Raw genomic sequence first — 24,775 nt, forward strand, 5'->3', positions numbered from 1 at the left:
TAAAATTACAAATATATAAATTTTAATATGGTGCACAGTAAAGTTAAAAACATAAGGCCTATATCATAGGTGAGTCATTCACAGTCAATAAAAACATGAAGCTCATACACATTTGATGTAAAATCATACAATGACCAAAGCAGGACCAAACACGTTTCGGCCTCAAAAAGGCCTTCCTCGGTGGTCAGACATAGAATTGTAGTCTACCATGCATTATGATATTATATTGTTAGGATGTATACCAGACTACAATTCTAATTTGACCACTGAAGAAGGCCTTTTTGAGGCTGAAACGCGTTTGGTCCTGCTTTGGTCATTGTACGATTTTACATCAAATGTGTATGAGTCCAGAACCAACAGGTTGAAATTAAATCAAAAGAGTTTCCGTCTAGACATTAGGAATAATTTTCTAACAATTAGAGCAGTTCCTCAGTGGAACAGGCTTCCTCTGGAGGTGGTAAGTGCTCCTTCCCTGGAGGTTTTTAAGCAGAGGCTAGATGGCCATCTGTCAGCAATGCTGATTCTATGACCTTAGGCAGATGATGAGAGGGAGGGCATCTTGGCCATCTAAAATTTCTGAGAGGATATGATCACCATCTTCAAGTACTTGAAGGGCTGTCATATAGAGGAGGGTGCCGAGTTGTTTTCTGTTGCCCCAGAAGGTCGGACCAGAACCAACAGGTTTAAATTATATCAAAAGAGTTTCCGTCTAGACATTAGAAAGCATTTTCTAACAGTTAGAGTGGTTCCTCAGTGGAACAGGCTTCCTCAGGAGGTGGTAAGCTCCCTGGAGGTTTTTAAGAAGAGGCTAGATGGCCATCTGTCAGCAATGCTGATTCTATGACCTTAGGCAGATGATGAGAGGGAGGGCATCCTGGCCATCTTCTGGGCATGGAGTATGGGTCACTGGGGGTGTGGGGGGAGGTAGTTGTGAATTTCCTGCATTGTGCAGGGGGTTGGACTAGATGACCCTGGTGGTCCCAACTCTATGATTCTATAGGTATTTATTGACTGAATGACTCGCCTATGATATAGGCCTTATGTTTTTACCTTTACTGTGCACCATATTAAAATTTCTCAAAGCCATTAGTCCTGGTACCTCACAGAATTGTTTTCTGGATTGTGCAACAGGGGAAGAGATCAGTGCATCAAGCCCCTCTATGTGGCTACACCTTCGGCAGAGTGCTCAGTCTCTACTGACATCGCTCTTAACAGATTTCCCTTGCAGGGTTAAGGTTAGAGTTAAGGGGAGAGAGCTTGCCCGTCCCTGTCCCAGCACTGGGAGAGGTAAGGAATAGTGGACAACAGGAATGGGGTTAGAAACCCTAGGAAGCCAAGGGCACATTTCCTGAGATTCCTAGCAGGAGGGTGGGGCTGTGGCTCACTGGCAGAGCATGTGCTTGGCAGGCAAGAGGTCCCAGGTTCAATCCTCGGCAACTCCAGTCAAAGTTTCCGGCAGTAGGCGATGGGTAAGACCTCTGCCTAAGACCCTGGAAAGCTGCCACCAGTCTGAGTAGACAATGCTGACTTAGATGGACCAAGGATCTGATTCAGTAGAAGGCCGCTTCAAGCTTGTTAGGTGAAATATGGGGGGGGGGGACGTTGCTGCTGTCATTAAGAATCTGAAGTTTTGGCACTGAGGGTGGAATCTAAGACATCTGTGGGCCAGACCAGAGGCGTTCTAGAACGTCAACGTCAAGCGGTTGTCAATCAAATCAAGAAGATCTAGGAGTTGGCCAAGGACTTTTCTTCAAGTACTTGAAGGGCTGTCATGTAGAGGAGGGTGCCGAGTTGTTTTCTGTTGCCCCAGAAGGTCGGACCAGAACCAACAGGTTGAAATTAAATCAAAAGAGTTTCAGTCTAGACATTAGGAAGAATTTTCTAATAGGTAGAGCAGTTCCTCGGTGGAACAGGCTTCCTCGGGAGGTGGTAAGCTCTCCTTCCCTGGAGGTTTTTAAGAAGAGGCTAGATGGCCATCTCTCAGCAATGCTGATTCTATGCCCTTAGGCAGATCATGAGGCAGGCAGATGACCCTGGTGGTCCCTTCCAGCTTTATGATTCTATGATGCTAGATATTTTGGTCTAGTGGGTTGATGGGGGGGTAGAGAGGGAGGCAGGACTCCTGTGCTCTCCGAGAGAGGGTTAAGGAGACGTCTAATGGGTTGGGAGAGTAGTGCAGTACGTCAGTCACCCAGCGTGAGCCGGGGGGGTGGGGGTGGAGGCTGGTCCAGGAAGAATCGAGAACCGCAGCATTGACTCCTCTTGCCTTAATGTCCTGAAACGAACTGAAGTATGTGACGTTGACTTTGTGATTCAGGGACCCGTTCCCTGGGAATGATTATGGGGTGGGGGTGGGCGGGAGGGGGGATGGTAATGCCTGCGTTCGACAGGGTTGTGTTTTGATTTTTTGTGGTTGCTGGGTGGAACGGGCTACAGGGAAGGGGGTCGGTACTCTCCCCACCCCCACACCCCCATTGAACCCTCTCCTATGGTGTGGGTCTCCCAAGGTTATACTTGCCCTGGCACCCGGCCTTGTAGCACCCGGGTGTGATGTATCATAGACTTCTCCCTCCTGCCCCCCCTTCCCCACACACACTTGGAGAGAACCCAGGAGGTCCGGTTCCAAGATCCTAATCTCCGGCCGAGACCACCACCATTTCTAGAACCCACAGCTGCTCCTGTGCCAAGAGGCATAGACCCCCCCCCCCGCCACCGCCCCTCTAGAAGCCTACCCAAATCCCCACGTCCTCCAGAACCCAGCCTGGCTCCAAATCTCTGCTCTACAGTACAGCTTGGCTCCTGGTCCTAGAGGCTGTAGTGTCCACTCCCCATCTCTCACGCTGCCCCATAGTCCCTGCTCTAGAATCCCATCGGGTTCTACCCTGGGAGGACCAGACCCTGTCATTGCAGAAACCCTGTCCCTCTCCCACATGCTGTAGAGCGTGTGGTTCCGGAACCCTGCTCTAGAACCCAGCTCAGTCCTTTCCTCTTGGCGGAACGGCTGGCTCTCCACGCCCACCTGCACTTTAAAACCCAGAGGGGCTCCTGAACCCAGGAATCCTGTGACCTCCGCTTCCCACTCCTCTCTTGTCCATGCCCCTCCCTCGCCTGGCAAGAAACCATACCTCTAGGAAACCTCACTTGGTGGGCAGGAGCTCTGGAGATGAATGTAAACAAACCCTGTGTTGCCTAAGCCCACCCTATGGCGCTCGGGCAGGTCTGCCTAAGTTTCCCAGACACACAAACACTTTTCCCCACCCCATCCCCTTGTATCTTCCTCTACCGAACCCCTTGTCCTGGGCCGGAGGCCCGTTCTTTGCCTCCAATGCCTGTGCAGAGCAACTAATGTAATTTAATGATTTTATTTGCAAATATAAACTCTATGGGATACAGAGACCCTTCCTAGGTGCTTTTGGATCTCTGGTATGTGTGTGTGTCAGAGTGAGAGAGTGTGCAATGACTTCCAACGAGCATAGCAGAGGAAGGACTCTGCCATTCTCGGGCCGGCGAGAGTTTTACGGGTCCTGAAGGAAAGCAAGAGGTGTGGGCGAGCATTTGGTGAGAGCCTGCCGGAGTTTTGCCAGTTTCTCCTGTGGGCACACCACCGTCATTCGAGAGGGGAAAGGCGACTGGGTTTCGTTGTCGTCTGCCATGCAGCCGCAGGATCTGTCCCACGCCCACAATCAAGTGGTTGCGATGCTCTCTCTTTTTTCCCAGACAGGTCATTTATGCATGGAGTTCTACCTGAGGTTCGTTGCTGATTGGACCCACACTTTCCTGTTGGGAATCTATGCGCCAGCCGTCTCCAAGCTCAAATCAAGTCCCTGCCCCTTGAAATGCTGCTATGTAATTGGCTTACTTTGTAGAGCTTACTGTGAGAGAAAATTCTCCCCTAAAACCCAATGGCTGCATAAAAAAGCATTTTAAGAAAAATGAAGCAAGCTGAAAGGGGGGGGGAATCCAAGTCTCAGTTTTAAAAAGCCTTTCTTCTGCTCTGAAAGAGCTCCAAGGAAGCAGGGAACATTTGAATCCCCACCTCTTTTCACGCTGCTTTGTAACTGGCTGTGAGGGAAACCAAGCTTGCATGTCCCACACTTTGCCTTATGCATGGGGATTTCACCAGGGCTGAGCTCAGGAGAGGAAAGAATCGGGTTAACAGAGGAACTGGAAGGTCTGGGATTTGTGAGGGCTGGCAGCGAGGTCATCTCTAATGGACGGAAAACTCATGCCTAACTCCAAGGAACAACTGAGACAGACCGGGGGTGAAAGTGAGTGAAAGTACCCACTCATAAATGACCACAGTTGAACCCAAAATCCTTCCCTGCCATAATTCAGAAGGGAGGCCATTTCAGGAACAAAATTTTAGGGGGGGTGGCAGCATATTTGGGGTCTCTTTACCATCCTATCTATCCTGCTCTTCCTCCGAAGGAGTTCAGGACAGCGCAGATGAGTTTCCCTTCCCCGTTTTATTCTCAGAAGAACCCTGTGAGGTAAGTTGGGCTGGGGTGGGTGGGAAACTGGCCAAAGGTCACCAACTGAGCTCCATGACAGAAGAGAGATTGGAATGCAGGTTTCCCAGCCTGCTACTCCAACCACTGCACCACACAGCCACTTCCAAACGGTGACAACCAGCTCACATTTGAATATAGATCTCCCTTGTGAAGAATGGGTTTTACCTTCTCGCTCATGTTGCTTGTGTAAAGCCAGCCTACCTCACCTAACATCCTGACCATGGGAACCCAAGGAGAATAATGCTAAGGACTCCTATCCACCCTGACAAAATTAGAATTCCCAGGGTTCCTTGGAATTAAGCCATATACACCCGCTGGGAGAAACTACTGAACTGGGTTTTGTGCTCTGGGTGCGTGGCCAAGGAGGGGGGCAGAGATTGGCGTCTCCTTTAGAGCTTTCTAGAAGATTGTGCCTTGAGTTGGCTCAACCCTACAGGTATGACTGCACAAACTGCTGCTCAGAGAACAACGTGTACAGGATGGCAACCAAATTATCCTGGATTGGACCAGAATTAATTACACGGAGATGCCTTGTACTGCCTTGGTCCATCAAAGTCAGTATTGTCTACTCAGACCGGCAGCAGCTCTCCAGGGTCTCAGGTAGAGGTCTTTCACATCACCTACTTGCCTAGACCCTTTAACTGAAGATGCCAGGGATCGAACCTGGCACCTTCTGCATGCCAAGCAGATGCTCTGTCACAGCCACAGTCCCACTCCATCGACACCACATTCCCAACGAGATTGGCAGGGAAATGGGAGCTGCCCAGTAGCCCAGTCCTTCAGGTGGGTTCTTGGGCCTTCGCAAAGCCCACACTGTCCTAAATACTAAGCCCATTACTTAGTTCAATAATTGCTTGCGCGTCTTCGGCGAACGACGTATGTCGTCATTAATCTGGACCCAGCTTTGTCACTCAGAGCCAGGACTGTTGTGTTTGGGGGCTGCCAACTTTTGGGCCATGCCCCCCAGCTGTCCCTTTCACAGCAAACACATCAAATCAAGTGATGACTGCTTAAGATCTGTGCCGTGAAAAGCTTTGCTTATTGATTTCAGCAGAGCAGCAGACCAAGTAGGCTTTTCATCTGGTCAGCTGGCATCCTTGGGACTTGCATCTGATTGGACGCGCTTTTCTGCCCACTCGGTGGGTCTGCAGATCGGGCTGCTTCGATCCAAACGTGGAAGGAGAGCATTTGAGGACAGAGCACACCTCTAGTCCTTTAGTGGCCAGCTGGATGTGGTGGGGCACAGTCCTCCCAGCGCCGACATCATAACTTATCATCAGGAACCATCCAGACTAGAACAGACAGAGCCAGCATGGTGTAGTGGTTAAGAGCAGTAGTTTGGAGCAGTGGACTCTGATCTGGAGAACCGGGTTTGATTCCCCACTCCTCCACATGAGCGGCAGAGGCTAATCTGGTGAACTGGGTCTGATTCCCCACTCTTACACACAAAGCCAGCTGGGTGACCTTGGGCAAGTCATGCTCTCTCAGCCCCACCTACCTCTCAGGGTGTCTGTTGTGGGGAGGGGAAGGGAAGGTGATTGTATGCCAGTTTGATTCTGCCTTAAGTGGTAGAGAAAGTCGGCATATAAAAATCAACTTTTCTTCTTCAGACTGCCGTGGCCCCATATAGGATGATCTACCAGAGCTATGGCTAAGGATGTTCCCTGGGCAGTGAACGGTTGCTAGGCTCTGCCCATCCAGGACAGCCATTGTTCCAACCAGCAAGGGTTATAAAGATGTCCCAGTTGACCCGGGGCATCTCGTGGGCAACAGTGGCATCCCTTGCGCCTGGCAGATGTACAGTTAGTGACTTCTGGGTTCTGACTCCTGGTTGTCACACTGTGGATGACTGAAGTCCAAGTTCTTGTCTTCACCCCCTTTATTCACCGAATACATGGGGCATGGAATACATGGAAGCCACAGCCCTCAGTTTACAAGATCTGGGCAAGGCTGTCAAAGATAGGACATTTTGGAGGACATTGATTCATAGTGTCGCCATGAGTCGGGAGCGACTTGACGGCACTTCACACACACATGGGGCATCTTTTCTCTGGTATTGTGAAGTGTGCCCTCACAGCTTTTGCAAGAGGTGTTATTTTTAAGGGAAGCCTAGGAAGATACCAAACTAACAAGGGTGTCGGGGGACAAAACCTGGGGGGTCCTGGGCACCATGAAGTTGGGCATGTTAGGTGATTCGTTTTCAGACAATGGTGTCGGGAGCGGCGCTAGGCACCCCTGCCGTCAAGCAAAGTGCCTTATCATGGGTTGGATCGTGCCGCCAGCTTTTTCATTCAATCTCGCTTAATAGCATCCCCCACCCCTTTACTACAGCCACCGTCCCATACTGCTTTCGTCCACGCATGGCTTTTGTGCTATGTGGCTTTTGTCCCCGTGATCCCCAGCATAGCCTTTTTGGATGGTCAAAGGGGAACCCTTTTTCAACAGCAGAAAAGTGGGCTGGGTCCAACCCAGTAAGACTGCCTAATTCAGTCCTGTCTTTTCCGACGGTCTCAGATCCATGTGTCAGTGCCCTCAGCTAAGTCACAGAGTTCTACAGCTGGTTGCAAGCTGCCATAATGGTTTGGGGGTTTTTTTGCTGCTTTTTGGAAGAAGGTGCTGCTACAGGGCGCACAAAAGGCACACACAATGAGGGAAACGTAGACACTCCATGACATGTTCTGGTGCACCAAACATTCTTCAGGGAAAGAGGCAGGATCGCTATGGCAAGGGTGGTAGTAGCAGTGACTTGCAATATCTCTCCTGGGAGGTCAAGCGCTCTCTCAACTAAAGTATCCCAAGGCTTAGTCCCAGAATCTCTTTGCAGGGCCGGGCCAGAGAACACAGGCAGCAATAAGAAGGAAAAGTGCATCTGCATTTCACTGATCCCATAAGTAACACAACAAACTGACTCTCCTTTAGAATGGGGAGAAATGGCTTGCAGACTATACCGTCTTGAGCTGTAGGGCCTCTCCCGTTGCAAAATTACACTCCCTTCCCCAGAATATCCTACGGTACAAATGTAGGATTGGATCTGGCCCGCTTTTCTCCTAGTGACAAAAGGGAGTCTGGTGAAAAAGGCTATGATGAGGACTTGTACAAAGAAAAGCCATGTGTAGTGGGGGCTGCAGTAATCGGACGAACGGGGCAAGATTTAGTGAAAAAATGGCTAGATCCAACCTGTAACATGTTAGAGGAAGTACCTTGACTTGCCTCTAGGGGGCACTCTCTCCCCATATTTGCATCCTCAAAAGACCCAGATTGGATGTAAACTCTTGAAGGAAAGGCCATTGGGGCTGGATCCTACCCCCATCCTGTCCAGTGGGTATAATGGCCTAGGCATTCTCTTCTAAAATCAAACAAAAGACATACAAACAGATCAGCAACAGGTTTCTCTTCGCTGCTGACTCTTAACTGGACCTCACAGTCCGTCCAAATTGGTTGCCTCCCAGGAGTCGCTGAGAGTGTCCAGAAGGCGCTGGCGCGCCAGTGCCCTTCGGAGGTGCATACGATAGTCCTCCATCACCAGGTCGTCCCAGCGTCTCAGCGGGAAGTGGTCTTGTTCCACCATCAAGTCTGTTTGGAGGAGCTGGTTCCGGGTCCGGAAATCTGACACATTGAGCAGCCACCTGCATTGGGAGATCGAGATGTAGGATTGCCAGGTCCCTCTTGGCCACCAATGGGAGGTTTTTGGGGCAGAGCCTAAGGAGGGCAGGGTTTGGGGAGGGGAGGGACTTCAGTGTCCAATTGCCAAAGCAGCCTTTTTCTCCAGGTGAGCTGATCTCTATCGGCTGGAGATCAGTTGTAATAGCAGGAGATCTCCAGCTGCTACCTGAAGGTTGGCAACCCTACCTCCTCTGGGTAATACCATTCATAGACTCATAAGAGTTGGAAGGGACCACCAGGGTCATCTAGTCCAACCCTCTGCACAATGCAGGAAATTCACAACTATCTTCCCTCCACACCCCCAGCGACCCCCTACTCAACGCTAGGGTTGCCAGGTCCCCCTGTGCCACTGGCGGGAGATTTTTGGGACAGAGCCTGAGGAGGGCGGGGTTTGGGGAGGGGAGGGACTTCGGTGCCATAGACTCCAATTGCCAAAGAGGCCATTTTCTCCAGGTGAACAGATCTCTATCGGCTGGAGATCCGCCGCAATTGCAGGGGATCTCCATCTAGTACCTGGAGGCTGGCAACCCCGTTGAGGTGGGGGACGGGTGGAACAGTGAGGTGGCCTTATCACCGTTCGGGCAGAGCTCTGCCGCCTCTGTGTGTCAGTGGCCAAAGAGCCGACAAGTGCCAAATTCATTGAAGAAGCTGGCCCAGGGGAGAAAGCGGCAGCAGGGACAGAGACATTGACAATTGGCAGGGGAACCGCCTCCAAGGAGATGGGTTTGGAATGTCGTTTTCTTACGGATGGGGTTTCTATGCTGCCTCTTTAGAATCCTGCTGGAAGCCGCTTACAATTGAAATCACCACAATGTCATTAAAAGCAAGTCACTGGACAACCTCCAGGTGGGTAGGGTTGCCAGGTCCCTCTTTGCCCCAGGTGGGAGGTTTTGGGGGCGGAGCCTAAGGAGGGCAGGGTTTGGAGAGGGGTGGGACTTCAATGCCATAGAGTCCAATTGCCAAAGCGGCCATTTTCTCCACGGGAACTGATCTCTATCGGCTGGAGATCAGTTGCACTAGCAGGAGATCTCCAGCTAGAACCTGGAGGTTAGACACACTATAGTCAGATAAAAGGTAAAGGTAGTCCCCCGTGCAAGCACCGGGTCATTCCTGACCTATGGGGTGACATCACATCCCGACATGTAGTAGGCAGACTTTGTTTGCAGGGTGGTTTGCCAGTGCCTTTCCCAGTCATCTTCCCTTTACCTCCAGCAAGCTGGGTACTCATTTTACCGACCTCAGAAGGATGGAAGGCTGAGTCAACCTTGAGCTGGCTACCTTCCGTTGGGATTGAACTCAGGTTGTGAGCAGAGCTTGGACTGCAGTACAGCAGCTTACCACTCTGCGCCACGGGGCTCTTATAGTCAGATAGCACCTCCTAAAATAAAATATTACAACACTCATAGATTATAAACATATGATCTTTTAAATAAGCTCAACATAAGTAGGTTATAACTCACCGTTAGATATTCATCAAAAAATATTTCAACACAACTAATATACAAAAATAAACAGTGGATATAACATACAAAATCCGCTCATAGAACAGTATATGAAGTAATCTTACAAGTATGTTTTCAACAGGTGGTGCAATTCAATAAGAATTCAAATGGGTCATGTTCAACAGGTTCAACAGGTCGTGTTCACCAGTCAGTGTTCCAACAGGTCGTGTTAGCAGGTCTATTGGAGGTTGGCAACCCTCCAGTTGGGGCCTGGGGTTCCCCTGGAATTACATCTGATCTCCAGACTACAGAGATTGGTTCCCCTGGAGGAAATGGCAGCTTTGGAGGGAGGACTCTATGTTATCGTGCCCCCGCTGAGCTCCTTCGTTCCCCAAACTCTACCATCCCTAGGTTCCACCCCCAGATCTCCAGGAATCACCCAACCCAGAGTTCTCACTCCTGCAAGCACCATCGTCTTTCCCACACACACACATTTTGGCTCTTGTTGTTCCCTTGAACAATGACTGAGGCCAAGCATGGGGTCAGGATAGGGTTGCCAACCTACAGGTGGTGGGGAGAAGACGGGCACCACTGTACTGGTATCAAAAGGTTAGGAAATTAGTACAGGAGCGAGACGCTAGTAAGCAAAAGTGCAATCTAACAGACAAATGAAGTGACTAATGTGCAGTGCAGATGAAAAGTTCAAAAATGTCTATTGAAAGAGTACAGTAATTTTTCTTGAAATTAAATATCATGTCTTGTAGAAGCCAGAATCTTGATGAGGATACGGCCGTTTCAAATTCTTAATTAATAATTCTTCATCAGTCCTTCAAACAATGATCTTCTTATATTTCTATGCATTCATCAATAGGTTGTAGGTTACATCACACGTCCCTGACGGGGTAAGGATACATTGTGTAGCAGATCTGCACATCAGTCACTTTATTTGTCTGTTAGATTGTAGGTCATGTCTATGTATGTTCACTTTAATGTGTTTGTATGTAATTGAGTAGCTTATAAAATCACTTTTGCACTTTTGCTTACTAGCTTCTCGCTCCTGTACTAATTTCCTAACCTACAGGTGGTGGCTGGAGATCTCTTGCTATTACAAATGAACTCCAGGCGACAGAGATGAGTTACCCTGGAGAAAAGGGCCGCTTTGGAAGATGGACTCTTTGGCATCGAAGTCCCTCCCCAAACCCCACCCTCCTCAGGCTCCACCACCCCCAAATCTCCAGGTATTTCCCAACCCGGAGCTGGCAACCCTAGGTCAGGAGGTTGCCGCCGCAGTGGGCAACCTGGTAAGTCTAAGGCTGGGGCAGGTCTAACCTGTTCTTCCGTCCAGCTGTCCCACAGATCACATTGGTGTTCTCGAACTGGATGCTGCGCAAGAGGCCCGCCTCAAAGGCATCGGGAATGGCCACCTCAACAGCCGCAAGGACCTCGGCGTGGGTCATCTCCTTTTCAGGCTGGCGGCAGAAAAAGAAAAGAAGAATTGGTTTTTATATGCCAGCTTTCTCTACCGCTTAAGGAAGAGCCAAGCCGGCTTACAATCCCCTTCCCCTCCCCACAACAGACACCCTGTGAGCCAGGTGGGGCTGAGAGAGCTCTAAAAGTGCGGTGACTAGCCCAAGGTCACCTAGCTGGCTTCATGTGTAGGAGTGTGGGGAAACAAATCCAGTTCACCAGATTAGCGTCCGCCGCTCATGTGGAGGAGTGGGGAATCAAACCCGGTTGTCCAGACCAGAGTCCACCACTCCAAACCACCGCTCTTAACCACTACACCACGCTCGCTCATCACGCAGGCTTCTGAACCCCCCCCCAACCCACCCACTAGGAATGACTTCCTCTACATGATGGGGAAGTAAAAGAACCTTCTTCCACAGCCTTTGGTTGAATTAAGGACTGCACTCCCGAGCTCCGTTTGAGAGCTGTTCAGGGGTGTGCTTAAACCGTGGTGGTAAGGTTGCCAACCTCCAGGTACTAGCTATTACAACTGATCTCTGGCTGATAGAGATCAGTGCACCTGGAGAAAATGGCCTCCTCGGGCTCCGCCTCCAAAATCTTCAGTTGTTTCCCAACCTGGAGCTGGCAACCCTATGTGGTGGGGATGAAGGAAGGAAGGAAGGAAGGTTAAAAAGGAGCGAAGAACTGCTGGCTGAATCAGGCCAAGATGTATCCAGTTCAGTTTTCTGCATCTAGCAGCAACCAATTGGTGTCCTTCATCAAATTCACAAACAGGATACCCATCCTCTGATCATGTGCAGAGGTTCAGGAAAGCAGAGGTTTCCTTTAACTATCGTGGATAAACGTCTAAAATAGACCCATTCATTATCTGTCACATTCTTCATCCTGCCCTTCATTTCAGGGGCTCAGATCAGCATACACAATTCTTCCCTCCCCCTTTTTATCTGCACATCACTCCTGTGAGGTAGGTTAGGCTGAGAAAGCAGGACTGTCCTGAGGTCACCCGGTGAGATCATGAGAGTGAGGGCAGGAAGGGTTGTGTCGGTGTTTGGCTCTCATGCATGTCCAGGGAAATGCCGATCGCCACTTTGGGGTCAGGAAGCAATTTTCCTCCAGGCCAGATTGGCCAGGAATCCTGGGGTAGTGTTTTGCCATCTTCTGGGCATGGAGTAGAGTTGACTGGAGGTGGGGAGAGGGGAGGTAGTTGTGAATTTCCTGCATTGTGCAGGAGGATGGACTAGATGACCCTGGAGACCCCTTCCAACTCTATGACTCTATACATCATGGTCTTGAGCCTCTTCCACCACCTTCTACACACACACCTCAGCCAAATGCCTCAAACTCTCCTTCCCAGCATTAAAGCCCAACTGACCGGAATCTCCATACAGAGGCAAAGGGGGCGGGCAGGTGGAGGCCTGGGGAACTTCCGTATACAAGGCATTTCCATGTCAAGAGCCTCATATTCAGCAATGATTTTCTTCAAGTATTGACGCCTTCTGGAAGAGAGAAAAGGTCTGAAAGTGGCCAACCTCCAGGTAGTAGCTTGCGATCTCTTGCTGCCAGAGGTGGATCTACTGTGAAACTAATGAAGCTGAAGCTTCAGGACCCCTGATCCCAGAGGGGGCCCAGGAAGCAACATTTTTTAATGAGTGAATTTCTCAACATGGGAGTTTTTTAGTGATAGAATCATAAGCCAATGGGTGGAAGTAGTTAATATTGACTTCAGGATATGCTCCAAAATCCATTTCACGTGGCTTGAAAATGTCCCTGTAATTGGTCAAATTTCAAAATTTTCTCTGGGGCTTGCAGCTCTCGAAACCCCGGCTGTAAGGGCTCACTGAGCTCACCAGAATCTATTCACAGCCTACATTTGGGCAACTGGATCCTCAAATCCTTCGTTGATGCACGGCTTAATAGTTCTGTAGTTTTATTTTGTCACTGTATGGCCCGTTTTCAAGGACTCCACCCCACCACCATGTTCTCCACCCATTTGGGCCTCAAGGTCCTTGCGAGGGCAGTCAGGCCCTTTGCTGGATGTTGCCCTATTGTTGCTGGTTGCGAAGAGGGCCCCATAACAGTTCAAGCTTCAGGGCCCCAAAAATGTAGGTCCGCCACTGGTTGCTGTTACAACTGATCTCCAGCCCATAGTGATCAGTTCATCTGGATAAAATGGCCACTTTGGCAATGGGACTCTACAGCATCAAAGTCCCTCCCCTCTCCGAACCCCGCCCTCCTCAGGCTCCGCCCCAAAAACCTCCACCGGTGGCAAAGAGGGACCTGGCAACCCTAGCTGAAGGGGAAAGGCCTCTGTGCGGCTCTAAATGAACAAAATTAGATTGAACTGGTTTAAGCCATTCCTTCCTGGCCACGCAATTATGCTTCAGTGAGAGATGGGAGCCAGGCTCCTTAATAGGGGACATTTTGCTAGGGTTGCCAACCTCCAGGTATTAGCTGGAGATCTGCTATTACAACTGGTCTTTTTTAAAAAATATATTTTTTTTTATTTCAAAAAGTGATAACAAAAAAAAGAAAAAGGATAAGTATAGGATACAATATAACGTCATTTGATATTTTTAACAATTTCTATCCCGATTAGAGTCTAATTCAACTCTCTATCATCTGTACTATTTAATAATTTATAATAACCTATAATTTATCTATATAAAAGTCATTTACATAACAACTTAGTATACATTATAATATTATATCCAAAAGCAAAAGCAAAATGAAATATAGAATATACCCACCACCCCCATCTCCTGTGAGTCACCCCCTCCTCCAGTGGTTGGCCTCCGGTGAAAGCTCTCTTAGATTATAATTATTCTGGGTTTTTTTTACCCTTTTCGTTTATTTATTTTATTTAAATAAATCAAATAAACAACTGATCTCCAGCCGATAGAGATCAGTTCCCCTGGAGAAAACAGCCGCTTGGCAATGGGACTCTATGGCATTGAAGTCCCTCCCCTCCCCAAACCCTGCCCTCCTCAGGCTCCGCCCCAAAAAAACCCCGCCTGTGGCGAAGAGGGACCTGGCAACCCCAGCTGGCCCCCTTCACAGCCGGCAGCAGTAACTACTCACGAGGTTTTCCGTGGCGGTGGGCAGTGCTGTTCCAGTTCTGGGAAAGGGGACGAGGTTCTCTCCTCAGCCTCCAGTTCCGGCACAGATGGGACTGCAGAGAAGAAGGGCTGTTAGTATTCTGCTCTGCAACCACTTTTAAAAAAGAGAACGAGTTGTAGTGGTTAGCATGCAACAAGTGCTTGAAGGGCTGTCATTATAGAGGAGGGTGCCGAGTAGTTCTCTGTTGCCCCAGAAGGTCGGACCAGAACCAACGGGTTGAACTTAAATCAAAAGAGTTTCCATCTAGACATTAGGAAGAATTTTCTAACCATTAGAGCGGTTCCTCAGTGGAACAGGCTTCCTCGGGAGGTGGTGAGCTCTCCTTCCCTGGAAGTTTCTAAGCAGAGGCTAGATGGCCATCTGCCAGCAATGCTGATTTTATGACCTTGGGCAGCTCATGAGAGGGAGGGCACCATGGCCATCTTCTGAGCATGGAGTGGGGGTCACTGGGGGTGTAGGGGGGAGGTGGTTGTGGGTTTCCTGCATTGTGCAGGGGGTTGGACTAGATGATCCTGGTGGTCCCTTCCAACTCTATGATTCTATGAAGACTGGAGCTCGGGAAACGGGGGTCATATCTCTGCTTTGTCGTGAAGCTTGCTACATAATGTGGAGCCAGTCACTCTCTTTCAGCCTAACCTACCTCACAGGGTTGTTGAGAGGAGGATTACAGGGACGTTATTGCCTAGGTGGCCTCCATGGGATGAAATACTTCAGCTGCCCCTGTCCACCCACTGAGCCTCTATTAAAAGGATGAGATATTTGTCTGCAGGCCTGTTGGCAACCCTGATTCTTTTCTTACTAGGGTTGCCGGGTCCCTCTTCCCCACCGGCGGGAGGTTTTTGGGGCAAAGCCTGACGAGGGTGGGGCTTGGGGAGGGACTTCAATGCCCTCCCACCCTCCGTGGTGTTTGGGGAGGGACTTCAATGCCCTCCCATAGAGTCCAATTGCCAAAGCGGCCATTTTCTCTAGGTGAACTGATCTCTATCAGTGCTGGAGATCAGTTGTAATAGATCTCCAGCTAGTACCTGGAGGTTGGCAACCTTAGCCTGACTCCATGTCACACCTCTGGTATTCCTTGGAGGTCTCCCATCCAAATACTTGCCAGAATCAAGGCTGAGGGTGTGTGACTGTCCCAAGGTCACCCATAGGTTTGCAAACCTCCAGGTAGTGGCAGGAGATCTCCTGCTATTACAACTGATCTCCAGGCGATAGAAATCAGTCCCCCTGGAGCAAAAGGCCGCTTTGGCAATTGCGATTTTATGGCATTGAAGTCCCTCCCCTCTCTAAACCTCACCCTCCTCAGACTCCACCCCCAAAATCTCCAGGTATTTCCCAACCCGGAGCTGGAAACCCTAGGGGGATCCCCAGGTTCCACCTGGAGGCTGGCACCCCTAGTGCCTTCTCCATTTCTATGCTGCATTGTCACGCAGGCTGCTTGCGGCCTGGGGTTGGGGACCAAGAATGAGCCTCCGCCTCTCCTCCAGCCCTGCAGAATAGCTGCTCTCTCCCCCGCCTGCTCCCTTCTCCTTGTTTCGTTCCCGCATTTTCCCCCCCTCTTGGCATCTTTTCAAGCTCGACTCCATTTGACTGGCTAATTATGTTAAAACCCCGTACTGGCAGCAGCATCTTCGAAAGTGATGGTGCAGGAGAAAAGTGGGGCGGGGGCGGGGGGTTAAAGAGAGGGTGTGGGGCCTGGCAGTCCCAAACCACAAAGGGGGTCGGCAAGCCAGGGAGGAGGATTCTGTCTCTCCGGATCTTGACCTGATTCCCAGTGGTTGCTGGAACTAGACCGCAGCTTGGAACCATCCGTCTCCTCTTCCTGCATCCTGGGAGATAGTTAAAAATCAGCTCCGAATTTGTGCACAGGTGATTACAAAGGGCCTGTAAATACAAAAATAACCCTGTTGGAATAATACACATTTTGGGGAGGTAATGCAGAAAGGCCTCTTGAAGAAGAAGAGTTGGTTTTTACATGCCGACTTTCTCTGCCACTTAAGGAAGAATCAAACCGGCTTACGATCACCTTCCCCTCCCCACAATAGACACCCTGTGAGGTAGGTGGGGCTGGGAGAGCTCTAAGAAAACTGTGTCTAGGCCAAGGTCACCCAGCTGTCTTCATGTGCAGGAGGAGGGAATCCAACCCGGTTCTCCTGATTAGAGTCCACCGCTCCAAACCACTGCTCTTAACCACTACACCATGCTGGCTCTTAAACTTGACACAGCTCAGGGCCTCAGTGTGTCTTAATCCATCCCTGTTAAAAAATGTTTCATAAGCTTGATTTCTGTCTCCTTCACCCAAGCAACCCTGAATCTGCATAAGACTTTTGCCCAAAAACTCTCTTTTTTCTTTTTTTATACCCACCAAACAATTTTTTTATTGCCAGCCTCCAGGTGGTGTCTGGGGATCTCCTTGGATTACAACTGATCTCTAGGCATCAGAGATCAGCTCCCCTGGAGGAAATGGCCACTTTGGAAGGTGGAGTCTTTGGCATGATGCCTCCCCTACCCAAACCTCACCTTCCTCAGGCTCCACCTCCAAAACCTCCAGGAATTTCCCAACCTGGAGCTGGCAACCCTATCCTCTCTGCACAACCAATTCCCCCTCCCACCTCATATTTGGGAGTAGTCGTCAGGTGGTTGATGACAGCCATGGCTCTTTGAATCTTCCACCTTCTCAGCAGCCAGGAGGGCACGTGTGGAAACTCTCAATAGGATGGCCCTGAGCCACATGATACATACATCCAGATGTTATGGCAGGAATCAGCCGCTTTGGGAAGGTCACCCTTTCCAATTTCTCCTTTTCTTTAGCTCTTTGATTGGGGAAGTTACCCATTCTGGGTCCTGGAAAGAGGAAGCCATGGCCACGAAATGAAAGCAGTGGGGACAGGGGTAGGGTTGCCAACCTCCAGGTGGAGGCTGGAGATCTCCCGCTATTACAACTGATCTCCAGGCGATTGAAATCGGTTCCCCTGGAGAAAAAGGCCGCTTTGGCAATTGGACTCTATGGCATTGAAGGCCCTCCCCTCTCCAAACCCCGCCCTCCTCAGGCCCCACCCCCAAAATCTCCAGGTATTTCTCAACCTGGAGCCGGCAACCCTAGACAGGGAGAAGGCACAGTAGAAGCCGCTCCATGGCATTCCCTGCTGTCTCTCTGACGCGTTCAATCCCCCGTCACAAATTGGTACCCTCTGAATATAGATGCTCCACACAGTCCTTTTCTTGTTACTCCAAGTTAGAGTCTCTCTACCACTTCACTTCAGCGGCTCCTTTTGAGGAGGGATTTTGCTTTTTCTGCAGGCCAACTGCCCCAATTCAAACCAAGCTTCCAGAACTCTGGTTCTGAATCCCCGCCGGAGGAAGGAGGAGGAGGTTCTTAGGGTTAGCAACGTCCAGGTGAGGCTTGGGATTCTCTCTAAATTACAAAGATCCGTTCCCCTGGAGAAAATGGCAGCTTCAGAGAGAGGGCGCTAGGGTACACTACAGAGTTTTGGAGACATGGAAGTCCTAGAGTGCCATCACATCCCTGCTGAGCTCCTTCCCCAAACTCGTCCTCCCCCAGGCTCCTCTTCCCTATCTCTCGGAATTTCTCAAGCTGGAGTTGGTATCGCTATATTTCCCCCCTGCTGGAAAGCCAACCTCCAGGTGGGGCCCTGGAGATTTCCTGGAAATACAGCTGATCTCCAATGAAGATTAGTTCCTCTAGAGGAAATGACTGCTTTGGAGGGTGGACCCGGTGCCATTATACCCTGCTCAGGTCCCTCTCCAGGCTAGGGTTACCAACCACCAGGTTCTAGCTGGAGATCTCTTGCTATTACAACTGATCTCCAGCCAATAGAGATCAGTTCACCTGGAGAAAATGGCCGCTTCGGCAATTGGACTCTATGGTATCGAAGTCCCTCCCCAAACCCCGCCCTCCTCAGGCTCCACCCCAAAAACCTCCAGGTATTTCCCACCCTGGAGCTGGCAACCCTACCCCAGGCACTCCTCAACTCCAGGTATTTCCCAACCCTAGGGTTGCCAACCTCCAGGTATTAGCTGGAGATCTCCTGCTATTACAACTGATTTCCAGGCCACAGAGATCAGCCCCCCTGGAGAAAATGGCTGCTTTGGCCATTGGACTCAATGGCATTGAAGTCCCTCCCCTCCTCAAACCCTGCCCTACTCAGGCTCAGCCCCAAAAACCTCGTGCTGGTGGCAAAGAGGAGCCTGGCAACCCGATTCAGAGTTGGCGATCCTAGCTGGAACATATCTATTTCCCTTTTCAGTAACACACACCCCTACAACCTCCAGACAACCCCAGCCAAGGGAAGGTCATCTCCTTCCCGGCCATTAGCTAAGACTGCATAGGACTGAATTAAGCTTTGGACGGGTCTGACTCTGCTGCACCACCTTCCACTCAGGCTGAGATGTACAATCCTGAGAGACAGGGAGCTATTTAAAGACCCAATTAATGTCCACAGTCCTGATCCCATTGGTCTCCGTGCCAAAAAGCCTGGGTGCGGGGATGTCTGAGTGCTCTGACAGGACAGAAGAGCAACCAAGGGGAGAGAGGGGGGTTACGTGAGACCTGACCCTGGCCAGTATTCGGAGGAGCGACCTCCAAGGAACGCCAGGGGCATGACGCGGAGGCAGGCAATGGCAAACCACCTCTGAACGTCTCTTGTCTTGAAAACCCTACGGGGTCGCCAGAAGGGAGAGGCCGTGGCTCAGTTTGTAGAGCATCTACTTGGCATGCAGAAGGTCCCAGATTCAATCCCCGGCATCTCCAGTTAAAGGGACTGGGCAAGTAGGTGATGTGAAAGACCTCTACCAGCATGGTGTAGTGGTTAAGAGCGGGGGTTTGGAGCGGTGGACTCTGATCTGGAGAACCAGGTTTGATTCCCCACTCCTCCACAGGAGTGGCAGACACTAATCTGGTGAACCTGGTTGGTTTCCCTGCTCCTCCACATGAAGCCAGCTGAGTGACCTTGGGCTAGTCACAGCTCTTAGAGCTCTCTCAGCCCCACCTACCTCACAGGGTGTCTGTTGTGGGGAGGGGAAGGAAGGTGATTGTAAGCCAGTTTGAGTCTCCCTTAAGTGGTAGAGAAAATCGGCATATAAAAACCAACTCTTCTTCTTCTTCTCTACCTGAGACCCTGGGGAGCCGCTGCAGGTCTGAGTAGACAATACTGACTTTGATGGACCAAGGCTCTGATTCAGTATAAGACAGCTTCATGTGTTCAAAGTCAGATGTGACTTGACGGCAAAAAAAATGTGGTGACATCACATGCCCATTGAACACCCTCCCCTTCCTAAACTCAGCCCTCCTGTGGCACCACCTGCCCCATCCCCAAAGATTTCCCGAGCTGGCGTTGGCAACCCTGCTTCGCCCCGTAGCAAGCAACAGCCTGTGTCCTATTGATCAAGTGTAATTTGCTGGCACTGAACTCTTCCCCCGCTGCCAACTTTACCTCTCACCACTCTGTGCTGAAGCCAACTCACGTCTTGAATCCCCATGTCGCAAACGTAGCCTTAGTGGATTTGTGCCGAGTCGCACACACAATGGAGGTGATTGCACGACTTTTCTCTGTGTGGCCGGCTCGCAAGAGGACCCAGGTTTGCCAGGACATTGTTTGGCCCACTTTGGATGGCGCTAAAGGCAAATGTCAGGATCAGGCATCTGTCCCTAGCATCCCAAAAGCAAACGCATCCAGGCAGGTAGCTCTGAAGCAGTAATACTTTATTAGGAGCAAAAAGACAGATTAAAGAACTGACTGCCTACTACGCAGATGAGGCCAGTAATGGGGAAAACAGACAGGTTACATGCTTAAGACACTGCGGACTGAAAAAGTAAACATTGCTAAGAAACCCCGACATAAACCAGGAAAGGCAGACAAAACATTATCTCAGCAGCAGAAAGCAGGATGAGCGAAACTGTACACAGGCGTTCAAAGGCATGAGAACCAAGGACATGACTCGCAGCCAAACCTGGCCTAGCTCATGTCAAGAGCCCTTGCTCCTGCTGGAAGGCAGAGGCCTGACAGCACAGTTGCCCCTGCACAACATTTGAAGAAGAAGAAGAGTTGGTTTTTATATGCTGACTTTCTCTACCACTTAAGAAAGAATCAAACTGGTTTACAGTCATCTGCCCCTCCCCACAACAAACACCCTGTGAGGTAGGTGGGGCTGAGAGAGCTTGAAGAGAGCTGAGACTAGCCCAAGGTCACCCAGCTGGCTTCATGTGGAGGAGCGGGGAATCAAACCCGGTTCTCCAGATTAGAGTCCACCGCTCCAAATCCCTGCTCTTAACCACTGCGCCACGCTGGCTCACATAGGCATTTCACCGCCTGCCGGCAGATCGGGCCCACCCGCCTGAACACACAAGCTGTTGCTCAGGGTGACAATATTTTTCAGGGTGTCAATCAAGCAGTCTGTAAAGCACACAACAGATTCCCTTTCTGTACTGCAGAGGATGCTGGGATTGAACTCGTGGCATTCCGCCCCAGCATCCTTTGCACTATCGTAAGGGACCCTGGGGTACATCTGGGGTTGCCAGTCTACAGGTGGGGACAGGCAATCTCTCGGAATTACAGCTGATCTCCAGCTTGCAGAAATCAGTTCCCCTGGAGAAAATGGCTGTTCTGGAGGGTGGATTCTATGGCTCCCCTTCCCACCCACCCACCCACCCACCCACCCACCCACCCAGGGGTCACTCTCAAATCTCCAAGAATGTCCTAAACCAGAGCTGGCAACCCTAACCCTATCTCTGCAATTGTGCTGCACAACTTGGCTTGGATCTGCTGACCCACTGTCTCAACACACCCATTTCGGTGCTGCTCTCTCTCCACCATCTATGCAGGTTTATCTCACTATTCCTACACAAAGCTGAGGGCAGCATACGTTGTTCTCTCCCACCTCGTTTTATCCTCACAACATCCCTCTGAGGTAGGCTAAGCTGAGAGCCAGAGAGACGGACTGGCCTGTGGTCACCCAGTGAGTGTCACTGCAGCCGGGGGTTTGAACCCAGGTCTCCCCGATCCTAGCCCAACACACCACTACAAAATATTGCTTCTCCGTAGTAATACTCTTGAACACATGAACACATGAAGCTGCCTTATTCTGAATCAGCCCCTTGGTCCATCAAAGTCAGTATTGTCTACTCAGACCGGCAGCGGCTCTCCAGGGTCTCCGGCAGGGGTCTTTCACATCACCTATTTGCCTGGTTCCTTTAACTGGAGATGCCGGGGATTGAACCTGGGACCTTCTGCATGCCAAGCAGATGCTCTACCACTGAGCCACAGCCCCTCACAAATCAGTATTGTCTACTCAAATTGGCAGTGGCTCTCCAGTGTCTCAGGCAGAGGTCTTTTCCATCACCTACTTGCCTAGTCCCTTTAACTGGAGATGCCAGGGATTGAACCTGGGACCTTCCGCATGCCAAGCAGATGTTCTACCACTGAACCACAGCCCCTCCCTTCTTCAGTGGACATTCAGAAGGGCGTTTCCCCACTCAGGCTGGACATTTGAGGGCAGCCCGAACCCCCTACCTGGTAAGCAACCGATGGGGGTTGCCATTCTCCAGGTGGGGCCTGGAGTTCTCTGGGAACTAATCTCCAGACTACAGAGTTCAGTTCCACCGGAGAAAACGGCTGCTTCAGAGGGTGAGCTCTGTGGCATCGCATCCCTGTTGCACTCCCTCCCCTCCCTTAATTTCAACCTTCTTGATCCCCACACTCCAAACCTCCAGGAATTTCCCAAGCCAGCTTTGGCAACCCTAGCAACCAATCTCCCTTAGTTAATGCTTTCCAGTAGCCACGTGGTACCGTTCTGTTTAGTACGGCTCTTGTCTCTGATGTCTTAGACACACACTTCTCTGACAGCCTGTCTGCTTCCGCTCCTCTCGCTTCTCTCGGGCGCAAAAGTGCCTCCACCTCTTGATCCTTTGAAGATGATCCCCCCCCCCAATTACAAACATGGCACAGGACAGCATCCTGCCCACCCGGGCTCCCCCCTCCCTATCCCCATCAGCCAGATGTGCCAAATAAAGATGGGGACCAGTGATTGACTCGTTGGTCCATCGCCATGGATACTGTTACCATGGAAACAGGGATCCATACTCCTGCCCTGGCCCCTTGATGCTTGCTCCTTCCAGGAATGGACTCGGGCTGCAAGGGCGTGGGGGGGTTGGGGGGGTGAGCAGCCCTCTGGGCCGGGAGAGGAGCAAATGAATTAATGAACAGCGGGAGGAGGGCCGAGAACTTGGTATTCTGAGCAGGGAGGACGGCCTGGTTGCCGTGGATCAGAGCAATAAATTAAAGAGGCTCCAAAAGAAGCCTGAACAGAAGGACTGGCGGGAGGGAGAGGGAAGGGATGGGACTGGCAGGAGAGGGGAGGGGCTTTGGCTCAGTGGTAGAGTGCCTGCTTGGCATGCAGAAGGTCCCAGGTTCAATCCCCGGCATCTCCAGTTAAAGGAACCAGGCAAGTAGGTGATGTGAAAGACCTCTGCCGGAGACCCTGGAGAGCCCCTGCCAGTCTGAGCAGACAATACTGACTTTGATGGACCAAGGGTCTGATTCAGTAGAAGGCAGCTTCGTGTGTTCAAAAATGGAGTTTGGGGTGGAGAAAGGGGTCCAAAGGAACAGAGAGCAGAACGTTTGCTTTCCTTGCAAAGGAGCAGGGTCTTCTGGGAGGGAACAGGAGGAGCTGGGGATCTTGAGCTGTTCCGGCTGGCTGCTCGTCCCTGTGTTAGGCTCCCAGCCCAGAACGGTTGGCTGCTGCTTCTTCCACGGGAGCTAATCTTAGCTTCTCATAACTCCGTTCAAGGACTCTACACATTCCCCTGAAGCTGCCTTCTAATGAGTCAATCCCTTGGTCCATCAAGGTCAGGCGAGTCTCCTCTGACCGACAGCTGCTCTCCGGCCTCCCGAGCAGAGGTATTTCACATCACCGACGATTTGATCCTTTTAAACTGGAGAGGCTGGAGATCGAAGCTGGGAACTTCTGCATGCCAGGCAGACGTTCTACCCATGAGCCGCAGGCCTTTCTCCGCCAGTGTTTGGAGAAGGTCTCTCCACTAGCTGGAGAAGAGGGACATAGGTGAATGAGTGAGAGAAGGAACAGCACGTTGGGTTTGGGAACTGAGAGAGAAGCAGACAGCTGTGAGTAAGCTGGAGGGGAAACATTTTGGCGTGCATAGCCTATTTCTCCCTCACTGTTTGGGGTTCATATGTGGGATGGTGGATCTGCCACTTTCAAGAGCGAATAGTTACTTTCCCATAAGTTAGTCTTTCTTTCTTTTTTTGCTGTCCAGTCACAGCTGACTTATGGCTCGGGTTGCCAACCTCCAGGTACTTAATTCCACACGTGGAATTTTGTGGAATTTTGCTTAATTTGGAACTTTGTGTAATTCTATGAAAACTTGTTATAAAATTGCTGCGTAATACTGCCTTGTCTAACAGTTTGTATTAGGCTTAATAGCACATGCATGCCGTAAGTGTTCTGTATTTGATTTCCAAAACTCTGTCTTGAACACTAGTTGTTCTATTGAATACCAAAACCTCCAGGGACTAGCTGGAGATCTCCTGCTATTACAACTGGCCTCCAGCCGATAGAGATCAGCTCCCCTGGAGAAAACGGCCACTTTGTCAATTGGACTCTATGGCATTGAAGTCCCTCCCCCAACCCCGCCCTCCTCAGGCTCCGCCCAAAAAACCTCCCGCCGGTGGCGAAGAGGGGCCTGGCAACCCTACTTATAGCAACCCATCCCAGGGTTTTCGAGGCAAGAGAAGTTCAGAAGTGGATTGCCATTGCCTGCCACTGCATGGCAACCCTGGACTTCCTTGGTGGTCTCCCATCCGGATATTATCCAGGGCCAACCATGCTTAGCCCCTGGGATCTAACGAGATTAGGCTAGCCTAGGCAATCCAGGTCAGGGCAAGTTAGATTTGCCTATTTGTAAATAAATATCACAAAATGCCACCAGTCTCCAAAGCAGCTTACGTTGTTCTCCTCCCCTCCGTTTTATCCTCACAACAACCCTGTGAGGTAGGCTAGGCTAAGAGTGTGACTGGCCTAATGTCACCCTGCAAAACGGGGGTTCAAACTTTGTGCTTTTGCACAAATAAGGCCCTAAGTTTAGTCCCCGGTGGAGGCTTACCTGGAGATAGACAGCATCTAAAGGAGCTAGAGCAGGGAGAGGAAGAAGAAGAAAAGTTGGTTTTTATATGCCGACTTTCTCTACCAGTTAAGGAATCCAGGGAGATCTAATAAAATCAAAATTTTAAAATCAGAATATCTCCTATTGGATAAAAAACATCAAATGACATGAAGGGTTGCCAGGTTTTGTGCCCAGGTCTATAACTTCAAAAAAACTAAGAAGTGTTCTTAATCTAAAGAGTGGTACAGATTTTAAATCCTTGGGGTGTTTTTATATTTAGTATTCGTTAAGGAGTGTTAATATGTTAAATATATTACGTCTATCTGTATTTGTGGTTGATATGTACTGTGATTATTTTTAATTGCTCCCATTTTTTAATATTTTTACTGTATTTGCTGGCCATGGGCCAAAATAAATACCTTTGACCATAATAAATACCT

General features: G+C 50.3%; 1 protein-coding gene across 1 annotated transcript; it reads right to left on the bottom strand.

The window, feature by feature from the left end:
* Nucleotides 1-3,515: 3,515 nt before the first annotated feature.
* On the bottom strand, nt 3,516-19,696 carry C18H19orf81 (chromosome 18 C19orf81 homolog). Its single transcript, XM_056864605.1, has 6 exons — nt 19,651-19,696; nt 14,162-14,252; nt 12,456-12,579; nt 10,946-11,085; nt 7,934-8,137; nt 3,516-3,666 (listed from the first exon to the last, which is right to left on the bottom strand). The coding sequence occupies exons 1-6, from the start codon at nt 19,694-19,696 to the stop codon at nt 3,516-3,518; spliced, it is 756 nt and encodes a 251-aa protein (XP_056720583.1).
* Between the last annotated feature and the right edge of the window lie 5,079 nt (nt 19,697-24,775).

The sequence above is a fragment of the Euleptes europaea genome, chromosome 18 (genome assembly GCF_029931775.1).
Source record: "Euleptes europaea isolate rEulEur1 chromosome 18, rEulEur1.hap1, whole genome shotgun sequence".
In the NCBI taxonomy this organism is placed as follows: Eukaryota; Metazoa; Chordata; class Lepidosauria; order Squamata; family Sphaerodactylidae; genus Euleptes; species Euleptes europaea.

Coding starts and splice junctions, on each gene's coding strand:
- C18H19orf81 (XM_056864605.1), bottom strand. CDS start 19,696: ATGGGGATTCAAGACGTGAGTTGGCTTCAGCACAGAGTGGTGAGAG. Junction 14,253..19,650: donor TCAGCACAGAGTGGTGAGAG/GTAAAGTTGGCA, acceptor TCTTCTCTGCAG/TCCCATCTGTGCCGGAACTG. Junction 8,138..10,945: donor ACAGCTGGACGGAAGAACAG/GTTAGACCTGCC, acceptor CTCCCAATGCAG/GTGGCTGCTCAATGTGTCAG.